This window comes from Carcharodon carcharias, chromosome 11 (assembly GCF_017639515.1).
Source record: "Carcharodon carcharias isolate sCarCar2 chromosome 11, sCarCar2.pri, whole genome shotgun sequence".
Classification (NCBI taxonomy): Eukaryota; Metazoa; Chordata; class Chondrichthyes; order Lamniformes; family Lamnidae; genus Carcharodon; species Carcharodon carcharias.
The window spans coordinates 95,122,420-95,142,478 of NC_054477.1; the positions used below are offsets into that span (position 1 = coordinate 95,122,420).

The following is a 20,059-nucleotide window of genomic DNA, read 5'->3' on the forward strand; positions in this document are numbered from 1 at the left end:
CAGCATCTTTGGATGCATCCTATCAAGTCCTCGTGACTTATCAACTTTAATTGCAACCAGTCTTCTGATACCTCCTCTAATTTTTAGCCTCTCCAGTATCTCAACTATGTTCTCTTGCACCATGATCCCAGCAGCCATCATCTTCCTTGTAAAGACAGATGCAAGTACTCAGAGAGCCATGCTCTCTGCCTCCAACTGTAGATCCCCTTTTCTGTTCCTAATTGGCCCTCCCCTCTTACTTGTCTTTTTCTATGCCTATAGAAGACTTTTGGATTCTCTCAAATTGCTAGCTGCCAGTCTCTTCTCATACTCTCTTTGCCTGCCATTTTATTTTTACCTGCCATTTCCTTTTCACTTCCTCTCTGAACTTTTTATTTTCAGCCTGGTTCTCACTTGTTATCCACCCGACTCTTATCATAAATATCCTTTTTCTGGGAACTCTGACTTTGTTTGTTCTACCTTTTCCCTTCATGGAACGTACCTTGACCCTACCCAATGCTCTCTTTAAAGGCAGCCCATTGTTTGATTTCAGTTTTGCCTACCAATCTGTCATTCCAATTTACCTGAGACATCCATCCTTGACCCACTGAAATTGGCTCTCCTCCAATTAAGTATTTTTACTCTAGGTTGCTCGTTGTGCTTTTCCATAGCTAATCCAAACCTTGTGATACTATGATGACTATTGCCTAAATGTTCCTCTACTACACTTGATCTACTTCACCCAGCTCATTTACAAGGGCCAGATCTTTCCTCTTTGGGCTGGGAACACACAGGTCATGGATATTCTCCCAAATATACTTTAAAAATTATTCAGCCACCACCACCCCTCCCACCATCATTATTTTACTCTTCTAACACAGAATGGGGTGAGTGTATTGCCCCCATTATCATTATCCTTTAGTTCTTGCACTTCTAATTTCCCTGCAAATTTGCTCCTCTATCTTTCCCACTAGTTGGTAGTCTGTAAAACAACCTAGTGTAATGGCACTACTGTTATTTCTCCAACCCAACATCTCTCCCCAGCACTGTAACATTCTCCTTAATCAATATTGCCACCCCTTTTCATTCCTTTTCTTCAGTGATTTGTCTGAACACCTTGTGTCCAGGAATATTTAAGGTCCCAGACTTCCCCTTATGAGATGGGTCTCATTCCCACCACATCGTATTTCCATGTGCCTTATGGCATCTGGAAACATCAACCTTATTTACCATGCTTTGTGCATTTAGATACATACATAGTTAACCTGAATTACTGCATTCCTCCTTAGTCTCAACACACCTAATACCTTACTATTTCTCGCTCCAGTGCTATCTCTCCCAGTGATTTGTATGCTTTGTTTCTCCTTTCTAATGTGCCCACCAAATTTTTTTAAATCATCCCAACAGCACCTGAAAAATAGGGGACGATTGGTCCCAGCCCTGTTGAGGTCTAGCCTGTCTGTTCAAAATAGTTCCCACTGCCCTCAGAACCTGTCCCAATGCCCCAAGAATCTAAAGCCCTCCCTCCCACAGCATCTTTACAGCCACACATTCATCTGCACTTGCCTCCTATTTCTGTAGTCCCTAGCACATGGCACAGAGTAATCCAGAAACCGATACCCTGGGGGTCCTGCTTTGTAGTCTCATTCTTAACAGCTTAAAATCTGCCTGCAAGACCACATTCTTCTTTCTACCTACACTGTTGGCACCAATTTAGACCACTGCTGCTGGTTGTTCACTCAATGTTCTGTAGCTGCTCAGTGTAATCCTAAACCCTGGCACCAGGGAGACAACATACCACCATAGAGTCATAAACAAATGAATAAATTCTTTGATAAATGAATAACAAAATGAAAAATTTTGTACTCTAAAATCACTGGCCATAGAAAGTGTGTTAAAAGTGTGTGTTTGATCAAAAACAGCACCAGCTTTGCAGAAGGGGTGGAGAAAGTCAAAAAAATAAAAGATGATATTTGGGACAGAAAGCATTCAAAGTAGGCTGAGAGCAAAATTCTACTTTATTCGATAATTGTACTAAATCATTAGAAACAGATTTCTCTTTTGTCAAGGAGAAAGTAACTGAAATATTTGTCACCTTACCAAGCCTATTTGAGAAATATGCTATATCAACAGCAAACATAACTGAAGCATTCCATCAAATTTATCTTTCGAGCAAGATCAAATAGCAGTTTGTCCACATTTCCTCACCCAGATTCACAGTCATTGATCAGAGAAGATTTTCTAGGTTAATTACTATGGCATCCAACAAAATTCTCCCCAACTGTTTTTTTCTCATATCACTACTTTTCAGCTGTGCTGTATAACCAAAGCTTGAACATTTAGTCCTGAAATTCCGCTCATGTCGGGAGCCCGGAGTCAGAGGAATTCTCGGGTCCGGGAACACAACTCTTGAAAGAGTGTTGCAGAAGTTCCAATTTTCCTTCCTGGAAGTTGGGGGGGGGGGCAGGGAACAGGGTCGTGTTTTACAGGAGTCGTGTCCTAGTAACTGTTCTTACACAACTATAGGGGCTACTGGGTGTTGAGGTGGGCTGGGTGAAAGGCTGGCCCCCCAGTGATCCGGTGCACTTTGATCAGCTGTGAAAAAAGAATTAAACTGGCAAAAAAAATCCAGCCCTCCAGCACTCACCCTTCACAGCCCCTCACTCACTCCCCATGTCCATCCCCATGACCCTTCATGCCAACCTATGCCCCTCCATCTGCACCCTATTATAAGCACCTATGCCAACTTAGTGACAACCCATGGCCCCTACCCAGCCCCCTTTTGCCCTTACATCCCTTATGCTGATTCATCCAGTATCTACTATGCACAGGTCTTAAAGGCTAAAGTGTCTACTGATTAATTTACTATTAAAAAAAAATACTAATAAAAACCCATTCACTACATTTAAATTTCTTTTAATCCCAAGAACAAACATTTATATTCATTGTCCCACTTAAATAACTTTATAAGCACTCGGAGCTAACAAACTGAACTGATAAGACACCCTAAGGTGATAATGACAGGATGTGAAATCAGTCATGCAGGACTAATCCTGTCATGGTGGCTCTTAGGCTTATGTCAACAGAGAGAAATAGCAAGTACTAATTTTTTTCCCAAACACTGCAGACAGTTTTTTCCTCCAAATATTTAAACGGTAGGAGATTTAAATTCCTTGACACTTCCAATGAATTTATCCACTCGTGCACACATTCATGTCTAATTTTAACAATCCTAAAGGGCACCCAACTGCTCCCAAAAGTGTTCTGGGTTCACATCCGAAAGGGTACCCTACCTCTATAAAAGAACTCCAGTAAGTTTAGACCTTCTCCTACCAGGTCTAATGTCAACAAGTTGTATTTCCCGCTCTCTTCTTTCAAAAAATCAGACTGAAGGCAGCTGCATTTTAACATGTGTAGCTGCCTCCATAAACCACAGATGTCAAATTTTGACCTGCCCCATTTTCATCCCCTGCTCCCAGCAAAAATGGTGGGGCTTGGCTTCAGAATTCGAGCCTCCGGCACCATTTTTGCAAAGATGGAGAGTCTTTCCGTCTGCACAAAAATACAGGCCTTCGTTTGCTTTAACAATTTGCTTCCAAAAAAAAAATGCAAATTTCAACATCCTAGCTAAAATATTAGCAACAGTACCTGAACTCATAGCTGGTTCACGCAAAACATTATTTTGCAGAAAAATCAAAAGTTATTGAATGTCGAGGTGCTAAAAAGGACAGAGGCAGGAGACGCAATGGATGCACAATTAAGCTTTCTGCAAAATCCAACATAAGTAATTAAAAAAAATATGTAGAGAGCTATTATTTCACAAAAAATATAGCTTTTAAGGACTTCTAAGTTCAGTGAGTGCAACATAATGGCAATTGACATGATTACTCACTCTTATCCTGGCTGATTCACTGGAGTAACAACTTAAGCATCTTTAATGTATTGAAACGCACCGAAGTTCTTCACAGGAGCATTATAAAACAGTATAACACCAAGCCACATAAGGAGATATTAGGTTGGATGGCCAAAAGTTTGGTCAAGTGGTAGATTTTAAGAAGGGCCTTAACTGATGGCAATAAAGTAGAGAGGGGAGAGGTATAGGAACGGAATTCCAGAGTTTGGAGCCTTGGCAAGTGAAGGCACAGCCACCAATGGTGGAGTAATTATCACTGGGAATGCACAAGAGGTCGGAATTAGAGAAGTGCAGGTAACTCAGGGGGTTGTGGAGTTGGAGCTGATTACAGAGAAGGGTAAGGACAAGGGCATGGAGGGGTTTGAAAACAAGCATGAAAATTAAAAAAAATGTTACTTGACTGGGAGCCAATGTAGATCAGCAAGCAAAAGGGTGATAGGGAAACCAGGCTTGCTGTGTGTTAAAACACCGGCAGTAGAGTTTTGAATGACTCCGTAGCCCCCTCCTTCACTGCTGAAATCCAAGGATTACACAATTGAATACACATGGCACATAATGGTCTTAACCTCTTCTCCCCAAACCATCCATTACTCTAGAATCTTGAAAAGTGGCAATCACTCATTGTATTTTTTTTTCTCCACTACCGCCTTTTTAATCCCTTTTCACTGTCTCCTCCAGCCTCAAGTGCAAGGCAATCATCGAATTTATCACCAAGGTTGTGATCCCCATTCAGTTGCCACTGCTGCTTTCTACATGTCTCCCTCCATTCCTGATTTTCCCCTTGCTCATCAAGCCAAACACCTCCCCATGCTCCCACCTCAACCAGCTCTCCTATATTCCATCATACCCTCTCCAAGTTCTTCCTCTTTCTCCCTTGATCCCATTCCCACTAAACTGATCACCAAACTTTACTTCCTGATCTCCATGCTAGCTGACATTGTAGATGGTTTTGGACAGTAGCTGAAAACAGGGAACTGTCACTGTTCCTCAAAAAAAAAACACCCTTGATCCCTCTGCTCTGCAAAGAAATATCTCCTCTCCAACCTTCATTACCACTCCAAAGTTCTCAAATCTATTGGTGCCTCAAATTCATGCTTATCTTTAGCACAACTTTAATGCTTTCATCTCTTCAATTAGGCTTTGGACACTGCCACAAAACCAAAATGTCCCTGGTGAATCACAAATGACGTACTCTTTGGCTGCGAGATTTTTCTGTCCTATTTGTAGCCTTTGATGTGGTTGATCACAATCCTCCTCCAACATCTCCTCCACTGTGACTCAGTGGGCAGAATTATTCATATGGCAGGTGGGCTCAGTGAGAGTGGGCATGGAGCCGACCACCACTTGTGATTAGCTCCGCACCACTATTTTATGCGGTGGGCCAATTAAGGCCTGCCCAGCATAATATGTGGCCGGTAGCGCTCGCTACCCCTGTGCGGGTGAGGGGAGAGAGAGAGAGAGAGAGAGAGACAGACTGGGCCAGCACTCTTTCGCTGCCTCGGAGATTGAATCAACATTAAAATTATTAAATAAAAGGTGTAAAAATGTATTTAAACATATCCCCTCATGTGGCTATGTCACATGAGTTGGGACATGTTTTTAAATTTTTGAAAATTTATTTATTTAATAAAAGCTTCAGGAAACCTCATCCCATGTGTGGAAGAGCTTTCCTAAAAAACGTGAAGCCGCTTGGGCTTTTTGCCTGCCTGCCAACTTTAAAGGTTGATCGGACAGCATTCACAAGTACTTCAATTAAATTCTTCACGGCCTTAATAGGCCGTTTACATTATGGCGGGCGCGCAGCCGACTCTGGCGCCCACCCACTGAATGAAATAACACGGGGCTGCGTGATGACATCAGGACGCTTGCCTGATGTCATCGTGCGTCATTTTACATGGTGTGTCAGTCCCGCCCCTGCACGCTGACTGAAAAATCCTGCCCAGTGTGATTACCCTAGTATGGCTCCACTCTAACCCAATGATGACCAGAGCATCTTCAACAATGACTTCTCTTCCTGCCCCCATACCACATTAATCATCAAGAATCGCCCAAAAATATTTCCTTGGCCCCCCTCTTCATCTACATGCTTCACCTAGGAAATATCAGCAGCCATGGAATATGCTTCTTGTACCTAGATCTCTCTCTCGGCCAGTGCCTTTTTGCTGCCAAACGGCTCATTAGACTATCCAGTCTTGATGAGCTGCAATTTTCTCCGGTTAAATAGAGCCGAATGTCTTTGGCTCTGCCAAAAACTCCATGCCCTTGCCACTGGCTCCATCCTCCTCCCTGGTGACAGCCTCCGGTTAAACCCAGCTGTTTCAAACCTTTATCCTATTCAACCCAGAGCTGTGTTTCCAATTGCACACCCATTGCAAAGATCATTGACTTCCAACGTCAGATCACTGCCTACTTCCACCTCTAACTCAAGTGTATATGCTGCGAAACTCTCATCCAAACTGACTGAACAGTACAATTCTTCCCCAACAGTCTCCTAACCAGCATCTTCCATAAATTACAATTCATCCAAAAAGCTGCACATATATCCCATCTCATTCTTAAATCCTGGTCACCCAAAATCCTTGACTTTGCTGACCAACACTGGCTCATTTTCCCAATTCTGGTGAATAAGCCTTTACTTACCCTCACCCCTCGTCATATCTGCAACCTCCAGTTTTAAAGCACCACACGTCCGCTTCACCCACTCAAAACACACTTTATCTGATATGGCTTTCCATTTTCCCTTCCTTTTTACTGCATCAATATAGCCATGTCTTCAGCTGCTTTAGGCCCATATTCTGAAATTTCCTGTGCCCTCTGCTCACCATCTCCCTCTCCTCAAACACTTCTTGGGACTCTGACCAAGTATCTCGTCACTTCTCCCAATAGCTCCTTTTCCCCCATGGTCCATTTTTTCTTTATTCTTTGGAATACCTAGGGACAAATGTTTGCATCAAAGATGCAAGCATTTCCCCATCCCACAACCAAGTTATAGATTGTTTGGGCATTTTTTGCATTAAGAGTCCTAATTTGCTGATATACAATTAAAACCTGAGATCTCATACATCTGTCACATACAAAAAGTATTTATCCCACTTTCATATGTGAAATTTGTACTACGCTTACTTTCCGGAGTCCTAATCGTCATTCATAAAAACGCATCAACTCCCTTAATGTTCAGTAATACTTAAAGTAATTGACATGTAAAAAAAATTACCTCTTTCTCTGGTATAAAGGCAGTTGGTCCAGTTGTTGCAGGTTGAGGGACCCTCACATTTTCCTGATGAAAAAAAAGAGTTCACCATTTATAGATTTATTGCTGAAAAAATTTGAAAGCTCTAACAGACTGACATGGGCAGTGGTTACAATTGCTTTGCACTCATAGATGCAACCACTCAGGTCCACACACTTAAATTTTTCATGATTAAAACAGGTTTGTAAATTCCAGAATACAGTGCAACTCTTCTCCCAATAGATTTGCAGGAATCATTGCTACAAAGGCTCTACTATCCACATCTAATCCTTTACTAAGCCTCACTTATTTATCATCTTGCCTTATCAGGCATTGCTCAGCATCCATTAATCAAAATGTATGGATTTCAAAATCCTCTTCCTGGTCCATATATTCTTCCACTAAAGAACATGCTCTAGGCCTACATCCCGGTTCATACCATCTGATCTACCAACTTCAGCATATGACGAGCTTCCTCCTTTCACTCTGCTCTACCAAAGCTATCAACCTTCAAGTTTCTGGATTCAGACTCCTTTCCTAAATCCATGCATCCATTTGATGCAACCACCCAACCTTCAAAATACCATAAGCCATAGTGTAGGTTACCTCTCCTAACTTTCGCCATGCCTAATGAAACATCTTGGGGTAATTTTGTACATTAAAGAAAGTTGTATTGTCCATTAATCACACTCTAGACTGCACTCCCTCAATGTATGCAATTTCAACGTCAACCTTCATTTGCAAGAGAGGATAAAAATTTGTTTTTCAACAATTTCTTCAGTGCCTTAAGAATCTAACCAACAGCTACAATATGTACCTTTAAATGGCTCAGACATTAAAGCTTTCATCTTAAAAACAGATTTTTGGTCTCATCTACTTTGGCCTTACATTAACTTCTAAACTTTCTTCAATACTCAGTCTCCCTGATTAGCTGAACTTAACCTTCATGTTTGACATGCCCCTAAGACATGAAATAAATCAAACAATGTAAATCAAACTTTAATAGTTAATTTTTTTACTATTTAAAAATGACCTCTGTCGAACCAAAGGATGGCTGCTACAAGTCACCCGATGTCTGGAATTGAAAAGGTGACCACTAAGACATTACATGCATTGCACTGGAGACATGCCCTGACATGTTACTCATGAAATCTCATACCCGGGACTAACAAGGTCCATTTCAAATATGAACTATTGAAAGTAAATGACATCATTTACATCTTTATAAGCTTACCCACTAGCGGAGTCCGAGGATCTACCAATAGCTAACCGGAACAGGGTCATCAATGTGGATGATGACTCTTTCAGAGACCAATGGCTGGGACATTATAAGCCATGAAACAAAAGCCAGTTCCAAACACCAGATAAACATTCCTTTATGAACTCATTGCAGAGGAAGGAACCAAGTGACCATTTCAAAATCTCTATATAAAGTCAAGAACTCAAAAGCAGAGTCAGTCTGCTGATTTATCTCCAACCTACAAATATCCAACAGCAGGAATCCAGGCTGACAAAGCAGCCAGCACCAAGCCCTCATCGAAGCCAGTTTATCTGGAAGCTACTGGTCACTGCCTGCCAAGCAGACCAAGCCTCTGATATCAACCACATCTCGCTGTGGCACTCTCTCAAAAGAACTCTGCACTTCTGCCTTCAGCCAGGATCCTGCCTGAACTGGAACATCTCAGAGGAATCCCACTTCGGATTTGGATTTTCTTGGCTCTGGAAATTATGTGAACTGATATCCATTTGTGGTTCTTCTTACTGTTAAGTTGTTCGTTGTTGTAAAACCGTTCTTCCCTATCTCCTTCCTGTGTGCGCGCGCATGTACATGCGAATTTTATGGCCCCATCCACCTGCAGAATTTTCCAGTCCTGCCAAAGTCAATGGATTTTGGAACAGTGCGCTGCATTTTATGGAACCACTGCAACAGGGCTGTAAAATTCCACGTGAGCCCGCCTGCGCGTGACATTCAATCACCCCCCAGGATTGAATGTGTGAATAAACTAAATTTTTGATTTAATCCCAAGAGACTCTGGCGAACCACTAAAAAAAAAATGACTACACAAACAAAGGGTTTTTCGAATAAGCACCACAACCTATTTTTAAAGCAAAACAAAAAAAAAAACCTCTGTTTACAGACAGGCAAGAGAATAAAGGAGTTCAGTTTTGCCCCTCTCTTCTGTCCGTAACATGTCAAATACTTGTTTTCTCATCATTAGTCTTCAACTCTAAGAACTGGGTATTCAAAGGACTGAATCTTACATTGATTGGGTTGGGTGTGGGTCCGCACGATCAATCAGGCATGAAATCGTATGAGATGAAGCAGGGTGAGCACTCCGATGTCATCGCACACTTGTGATATTTCGTTTGGCGGGTGCATGCTAAAGCCAGAATCATGCCCGCCGACAATTTGAAGGGCAGTTAAGCCATTAATGACATAGTTGACTATTTTTCAATGTCCATCCAACTTTACGGTTGGTGGACAGGCGAATTGGCCAGGTGGCCTTTACATGTTCCATAAAACCTCATCCAAAGGTGGGATGAGGTTTCCGTAATAAAATAAAAATAAAAATAAAAATCTGTGGGCAGCATTTTTATCATCTATATTTTCAGGTGCCTGGTGCTCAGACATTTTTCTTCTTTTTTTAAAACTTTATTGGAACATTTTCAGGTCTGCAGCTCCGTGGCAGCTCTTTGCCTTCAGAGAGCTTTCTCTCAGTGCTCGCCCCTGTTGACGTCATCGCCCACCATCTTCCTGCCCCCACCCCGGCAGTGCTGAGCTTTTCGGCCCACCCTTTATGCTGGCTGGCCGTTGATTGGCCGGCCAGCGTGAAATCGTGGTTGGGTGGGCCGATCGCAGTCGACATTCCGTTTCCCGACCGATCCAAGCCAAGCTAAAAATTCAGGCCAAAGATTCAACCTAGATTCGTCGACAAAGGATTGTCCAGCTGCAGCTAAATATTGGAAAATTAGCCAAAGGCAAAATAGATATAGTAAATAACTTAATTTCCTTTTCATTTAGATTGCTGCAAAGAAAACTGGGCAAATTTCTCATGGCTGTGTCTTATGCCAATCCAATTCTCTGATATTTACAGTGCCCAAGCAACCCTGGTTGTGTAGCAGGTCTGGACTGGCATCTCAGGCGCCTGGATTAATAATCCAGAGTAAAAATTCAAACCCCAGTTTAAATTTTGGTTTTGGCAGTTCGAGAATTTAAGCAAAGGAGCCAATGTGTGGGAGTGAAAACTGCACTGTACGACTGGGGCTCTGATCAACTTGCTTTCCGATATTTGCTGCTCCCTTTTGTACTTGTTTACATGATTCATATAAGGATATACTGCCAAGATAGCCATGAACATCATAAAGATCACCATTAGAATTTCTATTCAAAATGATCACATTCACTGGGATTCATAAATAAATTACCTATTACTTTTCATTGCAACCTGCTGCTGCTCTGAAGTCACCCCACCACCCCACATTCTTATTGTGTTTAAGAATCATCCTATGCTAATAGGTTTCCCTGAAGAGCAACAGTCTCAGCATTTGTTTCCAACTACAAATAGTGGAAATCCGTATTTGCTGTCATTTATTCACCAGTTTTTGATTACTTAGTTTTCCTTTTTTTAAAATAACACCTAATCTTAGAGAGGTGTCATACTGAATAACCAGTGTTTCACCACAGTTCCTCATGAAAAACAAATACTCCCATTTATTTAAATCATCTGAGTTACTAGGACATTCCTAAGAATTATAGATAAGCAACATCACTTTGAACTCGTTACTGCTGTGTAAAGTTCATATCATGACATCATTCTGACGCAACTACGAAAACAAAGGACAAAAGATCAATATTAGAAGTGCACAAATTCTACCTTTTAAATCATAATTAGCAAATAAATAGGGAATGGCTATCTAGCCAAAAAACATTGTCCAAAGGAGGAAATGAAGATCTAAGGGATTAGAGACAGTATATGAATAAATCCCATTTAATCTAGAAAATAAAGTTCTGACCCTCTTATCTTGTGCACCAATGAGATTTAAGAGAGTTAGTATAAACAAAAAGTAACACGATTATGGTCTAACCTATAGGGGCATGAAACCCAATTACTGGTGAAATCGGACTCAATACTTTCAGTTAAAGTTGCTATGCATTTTCTGCTGTGTGGACATTATTCCTTCAGTGACTAGAAAACTGAACCATTCTATCACATTGTCTAACCAAAACTCAAAAGTGTATCTGCACTGTATCTTTGTCTTTGGTATGCAAAATGCCACATGCCAACTTAATTAGCAGGAATGCCAGTCACATTATCTCCACACTGGCAAGTCTAAATTTTGTGTCTCAACAAACCACAGGGTTTGCTGTCGTAACTGCAAAATTTAAAGCGGCATTAAAGTAATGCTGATCAGAAAATCTGGCTTGTTTAAATTGCCATCAACAGCATAGACTCAGGTTCAATCCATCATTATAAAACTGCACCCGTCCTCCAGAGAAGCACCGATTAGAGGGCCTTCATTCTGCCGTGACAAGGTGCGGGATAGAATGGACAGGCATAACAGTTTGTGGAAGGAAAAGGCTGCACTGTATGATTGGTCCATTTTCTTGACATTTTTTTTCTTTTGGAACACAGCTAGTGATGAGTAGGAGAAGATTTTCCTCCTATATGGAAGATTTATACGATGGGAATCTCTCCAACACAAAACAACATTGCTTGTTCAACTTTGCACTATTGTGTAACCTTGTTTTTTATTTCATTAAAAGATTCCCAATTTCCCTGGAAAGAGCAAGGATAAATTATGCTTACTTCATATTAAAAGTAAACAAATCATTACGGATATAAAGCTGGAAAGTACCTCAGGAGCCGCGGTCCCACAATTTGAACAGTCTCGTGGAAATTCCCTCAGTACCTTTTCCTTCAGCACGGAGGGGTTTCTTGTACAGGCCACTTCCTCATCAACCATCCGGGCACAACATGGTGTTCTGTCCTTCCGTCTGGCAGTGGGAGCGTCCCCAGTGGAGGGTCGTCTACATAGGAGTTCTCCCCCACCCCTTTTCCATCGGGAACTTGGCACAGAGGGTGTTCCAGGATTTTGACCCAGCAATAGTGAAGGAATGTCAATATAGTTCTAAATCAGGATGAAGTGTGGCTTGGAGCGAATTTGCAGGTGGCAGTGTTCCAAAGCAAATGCTGCCCTTATCCTTCTAGGTGGTAGAGGATGTGGGTTTGGAAGGTATTCTTGAAGGGCCCTTGGCGAGTTGCTGCAGTGCATCTTATAGGTGGTACACACTGCTGCCAGTGTGCAAATGGAGGAGGAAGTGGATGTTCAAGGTGGTTGATGGGATGCCAATCAAGCAGATTACATTGCTCTGGGTGGTGTCAAGCCTGAGTGTTGTTAAAGCTGCACTCCTCCAGGCAAGTGGAGAGTGTTCTATCACTCTTGACTTCTGCCTTGTAGATAGCAGACAGGCTTTGGGGAGATATGTGGTGATTTACACACCATAGAATTCCCAGCCTCTGACTTGCTTTTGTAGTCACAGTATTTGTGCGGCTAGTCCAGTTCAGTTTCTGGTCAAGGGCAACCTTCAGGGTGTCGATTTTGGGGGATTCGATGATGGTAATGCGATTGAACATCAAGGGGAGATGGTTAGATTCTCTCATATTGGAGACAGTCATTGTTTGCCACTTAAGTGGCAAGTAACATTCTCTACATATAAACCCAAATCTGAATATTGTCCAGATCTTGCTGCATATGAACAGGGACTGCTTCAGTATGAGTCATCACAAATGGTGAACATCACGCAATCATCATGAACATTCCCACTTCTGACCATACAATAGAGGGGATGGAAGCTCACTGAGGAAGCAGCTGAAGATGGCTAGGGCTGGAACACTACACTGAGGAACTCCTGCACTGATGTCCCAGATTGAAATGACTGACCTCCAATAACCACAATAATATTCCTTTGTGCCAAGTATGGCTCCAACCAGCAGAGTGCCCTCCCGATTCCTATCGACTTCAAATTTTGCTAGGGCTCCTTGATACCACACTCGGTCAAATGCTGCCTTGATGTCAAGGGCAGTCACTTTCACCTCAACTTGAGTTTAGCTTTTTTGTCCATGTTTGGATCAAGGCTGTAACGAAGTCAGGAGCTGAGTGGCCCAGGGTGGAACACAAACCGAACGTCAGTGAGAAGTTTATTTCTCAGGAAGTGCCGCTTGATGACACATTCCATCACTTTGCCAATGACCAAGAGTAGACAGACGGTGTACTAATTGACCAGATTGGATTTTTAAAAAATTCTTTGATGGCAAGGCCAGCGCTTGTTGCCCATCCTCAATTGTCCTTGAAATGGGTGGCTTGCTAGGCCGTTTCAGAGGCCACTGAAGAGTCCAGATGCAGCAAGATCTGGATAATATCCAGGTTTGGGCTGACAAGTGGCAAGTAACATTTGTGTCACAGAAATGCTAGGCAATGACAATCTCCAACAAGAGAGGATCTAACCATTGCCCTTTGACATTCAATGGCACTACCATCGCTGAATCCCCCACTATCAACATCCTGGGGGGTTACCATTGACCAGAAACTGAACAGGACTAGGCATATAAATACTGTGGCTACAAGAGCAGCTCATGGGCTAAGAATCCTGTTGCAAGTAACTCACCTCCTGACTCCCCAAAGCCTGACCACCAACTACAAAGCACAAGTCAGGAGCGAGATGGAATATGCTCCAATTGCCTGGATGAATGCAGCTCCAACAACACAAGCTCAACACCGTCCAGGACAATGCAGCCTGCTTGATTGGCACCCAATCCACAAATATTCACTCCCGCCACCACCGACGCACAGTGGTAGCAGTGTATACTATCTGCAAGGTGCACTGCAGGAACTCACCAAGACTCCTTGGACAGCACCTTCCAAACCCATGACCACTACCCAACTAGAAGGGCAAGGGCAGCAGACACATGGGAACACCACCACCTGGAAGCTCCCCTCCAAAATACTTGCCATCCTGACTTGGAAATATCGCTGTTCCTTCACGGCCGCTGGGTCAAAATCCTGGAACTCCCTCCCTAACAGCACTGTGGGTGTACTTACACCACACGGACTGCAGCAGCTCAAGGAGGTCACCACCACCTTCTCAAGGGCAAATTAGAGACAGGCAATAAATGCTGGCTCAGCCAGCAACACCACATCCCATAAAAGAAAAAAGTTTACAGCCTAGAAGCTAAACCTTTTTAACCACGCTCTAATTGATTAACACAGATGTGTTTACTGTGTCCTTACTTGATGGAATTTTAACGTACATGCACAAGTTGTGCCTGAGACTTTGCTTAATTACAAATCCTGAGAACATTTTGGGACTATTTGAACAGAATAGTGTCCCAAACACTAAAAACAGGCCTTCAGAAACATTGGATGGAATCTTCCAATCCTGCCAACAGCGGGAAGCTTGGTGGATGGTGGACCTTAATTTGGCTTAAGGCCAAAAATCAGTTTCTTGATGTCGGGAGGAACATACAGCCGGCGAGCTCAACTTCTTCCACAACTTAAGATCAGAAGGCGTAGGAGCAGAAGTAGGCCATTCGACCCATCGAGTCTGCTCCGCCATTCAATGAGATCATGACTAATCTGATAATCCTCAACTCCACTTTCCTGCCTTTTCCCCATAACCCTTGATTTCCTTACTGATTAAAAATCTGCCTATCTCAGCCTTGAATATACTTAACAATACAGCTTCTCCAGCTCTCTGAGGTAAAGAATTCCACAGAATCACTTTCCTCAGAAGAAATTCCTCCTCATCCCAGTCTTAAATGGGTGACCCCTTACTCAGATTGTATCCCCTGGTCCTAGACTCTCCTGCAGGGGGGAAACAACCTCTTGGCATCTACCCAGTCAAGCCCCCTAAGAATCTTATATGTTTCAATAAGGTCACCTCTCATTATTCCAAACTTCAAATGAGTATAGGCTCAACCTCTCCTCATAAGACAATCCCCTCCATACCCAGGATCAGCCCAGTGAACCTTCTCTGGAAAGTACAATACCAGCATATCTTTCCTTAGATAAGCGGAGCAAAACTGTTCACAGTATTCTAGGTGTGGTCTAACTAGTGTCTTGTACAGTTTTAGCAAGACTTCCCTATTTTTATACTCCATTCCCTTTGAAATAAAGGCCAACATTCCATTTGCCTTACCTATTACCTAAACTTGTATGCTAGCTTTTTGGGATTCATGCACAAGGACCCCCAAATCCCTCTGTGCTGCAGTTTTCTGCAGTCTTTCTCCTCTATCCTCTATATTCAGCTCCTCTATTCTTCCTGACAAAGTGCATAACCTCACATTTTCCCACATTATATTACATCTACCAAGTTTTTTCCCCACTCACTTAGCCTGTCTATATCCCTCTGCAGACTCTCATCCTTGCCGCTTGCCTTCCCACCTATTTTCGTGTCATCTGCAAACTTGGCGATAGTAAATTCATTTTCCTCATCCAAGTCATTAATATATATTGTAAATAAGTGTGGCCCCAGCACTGACCCCTGTGGCACTCTAGTTACAGGCTGCCATCCTGAAAATACCCCCCTTATCTCAACTCTGCCTTCTATTAGTTAGCTATCCATGCAAATATACTACCTGCAACACCATGGACTCTTGTCTTACTAAGTTGCCTTAAGTGTGGTACCTTACTGAAGGCCTTTTAGAAATCCAAATATATTACATCTACTGGCTCCCCTTTATCCATCCTGCTCGTTGCTTCTTCAAAAGAATTCTAATAAATTTGTCAGGCGTGATATCCCTTCAGGAGCATAAGGTACATCTACAGTGCGCTTAGGGATGGAGTTCCAGGATTTTGACCCAGCAACAATGAAGCAAGGATAATATGGTTCCAAGTCAGGATGGTGTGGGGCTTGCAGGGGAACTTGCAGGTGGTAGTGGTGTCCTTCTGCATCTGCTGTCCTTGTCCTTCTAGGTGGTACAGTTTGTGGGTTTGGAAAGTGCTGTTGAAGGAGCCTTGGTGACTTGCTGCAGTGCATCTTGTAGGTGGTACACATTGCTGCTACTATGCATCATTAATACTTGAAGTGAATGCTTAAGGTGGGGGATGGAGTGTCAATCAAGTGGGCTGCTTTGTCCTGGATGGTGTTCAGTTTCTTGTGTGGTTGGAGCTGCACTCACCTAAGTGGATAGTATTCCATCACACTCCTGACTTTGCCTTGTAGATGGAGGACAGGCTTTGGGGAGTTAGGAGAGTTACTTGCTGCAGGATTCCCAACCTCTGATCTACTCTTGTAGCCACAGTATTTATATGGCTAGTCCAGTTCAGTTACTGGTCAATGGTAGTCCCTAGGATGTTGATTGGGGGATTCAATGATGGCAGTGCCATTAAGAACATAAATAGGAACAGGAGTAGACCATTCTGCCCCAAGCCTGCTCCACCATTCAATATCATGGCTGATGATCTTGTTTCGATTTCCACATTCCCATCTAAACCCGATAACCTTTGATTCCCTTGCCCAACAAGAATCTACCTACCTGTGCCTTAAAAATATTCAATGACCCCACCTCCACCACTTCTGAAGCAGAGTTCCAAAGTCACACAACCCTCAGGAAAAATTACTGCTCATCTCGTTCCTAAAAAAGGCAATCCCTAATTTTAAAATGGTGCCCCGTAGTTCTGGACTCACCCACAAGAGGAAAAATCCTTTCGACATTCACCTTGTCAAGTCCATTCAGGATATTGTATACTTCAATCAAATTACCCCCCACTCTTCTAAACTCCAGTGGAACAAAGCCCAGTCTGTTCAACATTTCCTTATAAGATAACCCACTCATTCAGGTATTGAATGTCAAGATGGTTAGATTCTCTCTTGGAGATGGTCATTGTGTGGCATTTGAATTTTTTTATCTCTTTATTCTTTCATGGGATGTGGTTGTCTTTGGTAAAGCCAGCATTTACTGCACATCCCTCATTGCCCTTGAACTGAGTGTCTTACTGGCCATTTCAGAGGGCAGTTAAGAGTTAACCATATTGCTGAGGATCTGGAGTCACATGTAGGCCAGACCAGGTAAGGACTGCAGATTTCCTTCCCTAAAAAAACATTAGTGAACCAGATGGGTTTTTTCAAGCAACAATGGTTTCATGGTCACCATCACTGCGACTAGCTCTATATTCCAGATTTATTAATCGACTTTAAATTTCACCAGCTGCTGGCGTACTATTTGAACTCATGTCCCCACAGCATTAGCCTGGACCTCTGGATTATTAGTCCAGCGATATTACCACTACATCACAATCTCCTCTCATCAATCCAAGATGAATGTCGGAAAGGTCTTGCTGCACATGGACATTGAATGCTTCGGTACCTGACATGTCACGAATGGCACTGAACATAAGGTCAGGTCAGAAGTGAGGATGTTCACCTGATGGAAGGAAGGTCATTGATGAAGCAGCTGAAGATGGTTGAGCATAGGACACTACCCTGAGGAACTCCTGCAGCGCTGTCCTGTGATAATTGGGAACAAATTATAGCCAATCTATCAAACCGTTTATCATTTAAAAACCGATTAGATTAAAAACCCCAGCTGACTAAACTCTTGGGAATACAAACCAAGGTTACGCAGCTGTCCTCACAATGTAGCTCTCTACACCCTGGATAGGTGAAAAGAGCTGGTCACCAACATTGGTTAGAAAATGTCTTACCATACACAATACAGATAAATGTGCTTTAACACATATACTGTACCACCACTCATTAACCAAGGATGTAATTTGTTAACTGTAGTCAAAATATTTTTTACATCTTTTTACCTTAAAATGATTACATCATTCGAATGAGTAATGAGGTTACATGCCTAACAATGGCTTCTATTGCTCAGTTATTAATCAGAAACGCAATTAGCCTCTGTGGTTGGTGGGTAATGTATTGGGAAACACTGCAAAATAAACCGAGCACTGATTAGTGGAATAAATGCAATCTTAATCTCCAGCAATAATCATATGGTAATCCATCACTGCTGGTAGTAGATGCATAATGCAAGTCTGAAACACAAATATGTTCAAGGATCACCCCTTAGCTGATGGAAAATTACAGCAAGTAATAGTGGCCCTTCCATATCCCTTTATTCTGCTTCAGCAATTTTACTCTAACTACCAAACTGCCCAACAATTAAATTCAAAATGTGATCTAGGTTTGGTTAACTTCAATATCAGAAGCTGATTAAGTTATAATAACACAGTAACGCCTGAGACAGATTTAATCTCTCACCACCATCTTTCCCAAATGCCTTTTCTAAAAAAAAAAATGCTTAGTTTAAATACATTAAAATTATACCGTGCAAATTGCGGATATTTGAGTTGAGCTCTGATGGCCAACTAGCCCTTCCTTATTGTTAACCCTTAAATTCTTACTTAATTTGGTGAAAGCTACTAAATGTTGACAAGTGCAAGATGAGGGATTTCCAGAAGCTGTAAGCTAACAGTGCCATCAAATTCCACCTGCTCTATGATCAAAGAACTGCATGTGACATCAAGGAGAAACAGCCTAGAATTGATTGCTTGAGAGAATGAATATTTATTATAGTATATATTATTCTGCTTTCAAGTACTAACGAGATTGTCAAATGAGAACCAACAAAACCTATAGAATTTTTAAGACTTATTCCTCAAATAGGAGTATGTAGGTGATTCTTTATAGCATCTTCAAAAAATGAAGACACTCCTGCTATAATAAATATATAAACAGGCACTTGCACACAAAAAACTGCATTAGATCATCGCAAGATAAATTCAGTCAAAAATGTCCTTTACTCCATTTCATCTTTTCTGCCCAGATTTAAACTTCCCCCAAGAACAGAGTCTTAGCTTAATATATGTATTTTAACAAGTTAGCATTTCTGACATGATTCTCAAATGCACTGAACTAGAACAATTTAGAATTGTGCCCTCATTACAGCTTGAAACCACAATCTTAATTGGTTACATTTTGACCTCTGGTTGAAGTCAAAACAGACAGGCATTAAATTATAAAAGCAAAATACTATGGATGCTGGAAATCTGAAATAAAAACAGAAAATGCTGGAAAAACTCAGCAGGTCTAGCAGCATCTATGGAGAGGAACAGGACATCATTGATCAGAAACTGAACTGAACTGATCAGCCATATTGTGGATGTGTTAAAAAGGCCAGGGATAGGTTGTACTTTCTGGACAAGTGGGTCATGTCTCAATTCCTTAAAGCCTTTCTGACATGAGATTGAAGTCAGTGACGAAATACTATTCACTGGCCTGAATGTATTTGCAACCATGCCCAGGTCAAGCAGCTTGACACTATACCAGAGAGAACAGTATGCTCGATTGGCACTCTGCCATGTGAAGAGACGGATTGAGATTTTGTGCCTAATGACAATAGATTACATTTTTTTAAAAATCAAAATTGCACTAGCCACATCTGGATTCCCTAATAATTCGTTGTGACTACTGACAAACATATTAGACACCACCTTTCCTTGAAGAATTAGGAAGTTCTTCATCCAAGGAGGATGCTTTTTGTTTCACAACATAGTTTACCCAGGCTCAATTTAACATTATGAAGTGTAGAACTGAAGCTTTAAAAAAAAAATCAGAAGGTTCATTGAATTCTTTTAAAGATCATTTTTAAAAATTGTTAAAGGGGATGTGAGTGCCGTTGGCTAAGCCAACATTTATTGCCCATCCCTAATTTGCCCTCGAGAAGGTGGTGGTGAGCCACATTTTTGAACCTCTGGCAGTCCATCTGGTGTAGGTACACCCACAGCGCTGTTAGCGAGGGAGTTCCAGGATTTTGACCCAGTGACAGTGAAGGGCAGGCGATATATTTCCAAGTGAGGATGGTGAGTGGCTTGGAGGGGATCTTCCAGGTGGTGATGTTTCCAATTGTCGGCTGTCCTTGTCCTTCTAG

At 42.0% G+C, this 20,059-nt stretch overlaps 1 protein-coding gene across 3 annotated transcripts in view; it reads right to left on the reverse strand.

Moving 5' to 3' along the window:
* LOC121283839 (sestrin-3-like) overlaps positions 1-20,059 on the reverse strand; it is a 117,932-nt gene that overhangs the window by 52,314 nt on the left and 45,559 nt on the right. For all 3 annotated transcript variants that reach the window (XM_041198619.1, XM_041198618.1, XM_041198620.1), the window contains exon 3: positions 7,107-7,169. In XM_041198619.1, the coding sequence (XP_041054553.1) occupies positions 7,107-7,169 (63 nt within the window). The remainder of the gene's footprint in view (positions 1-7,106; positions 7,170-20,059) is intronic.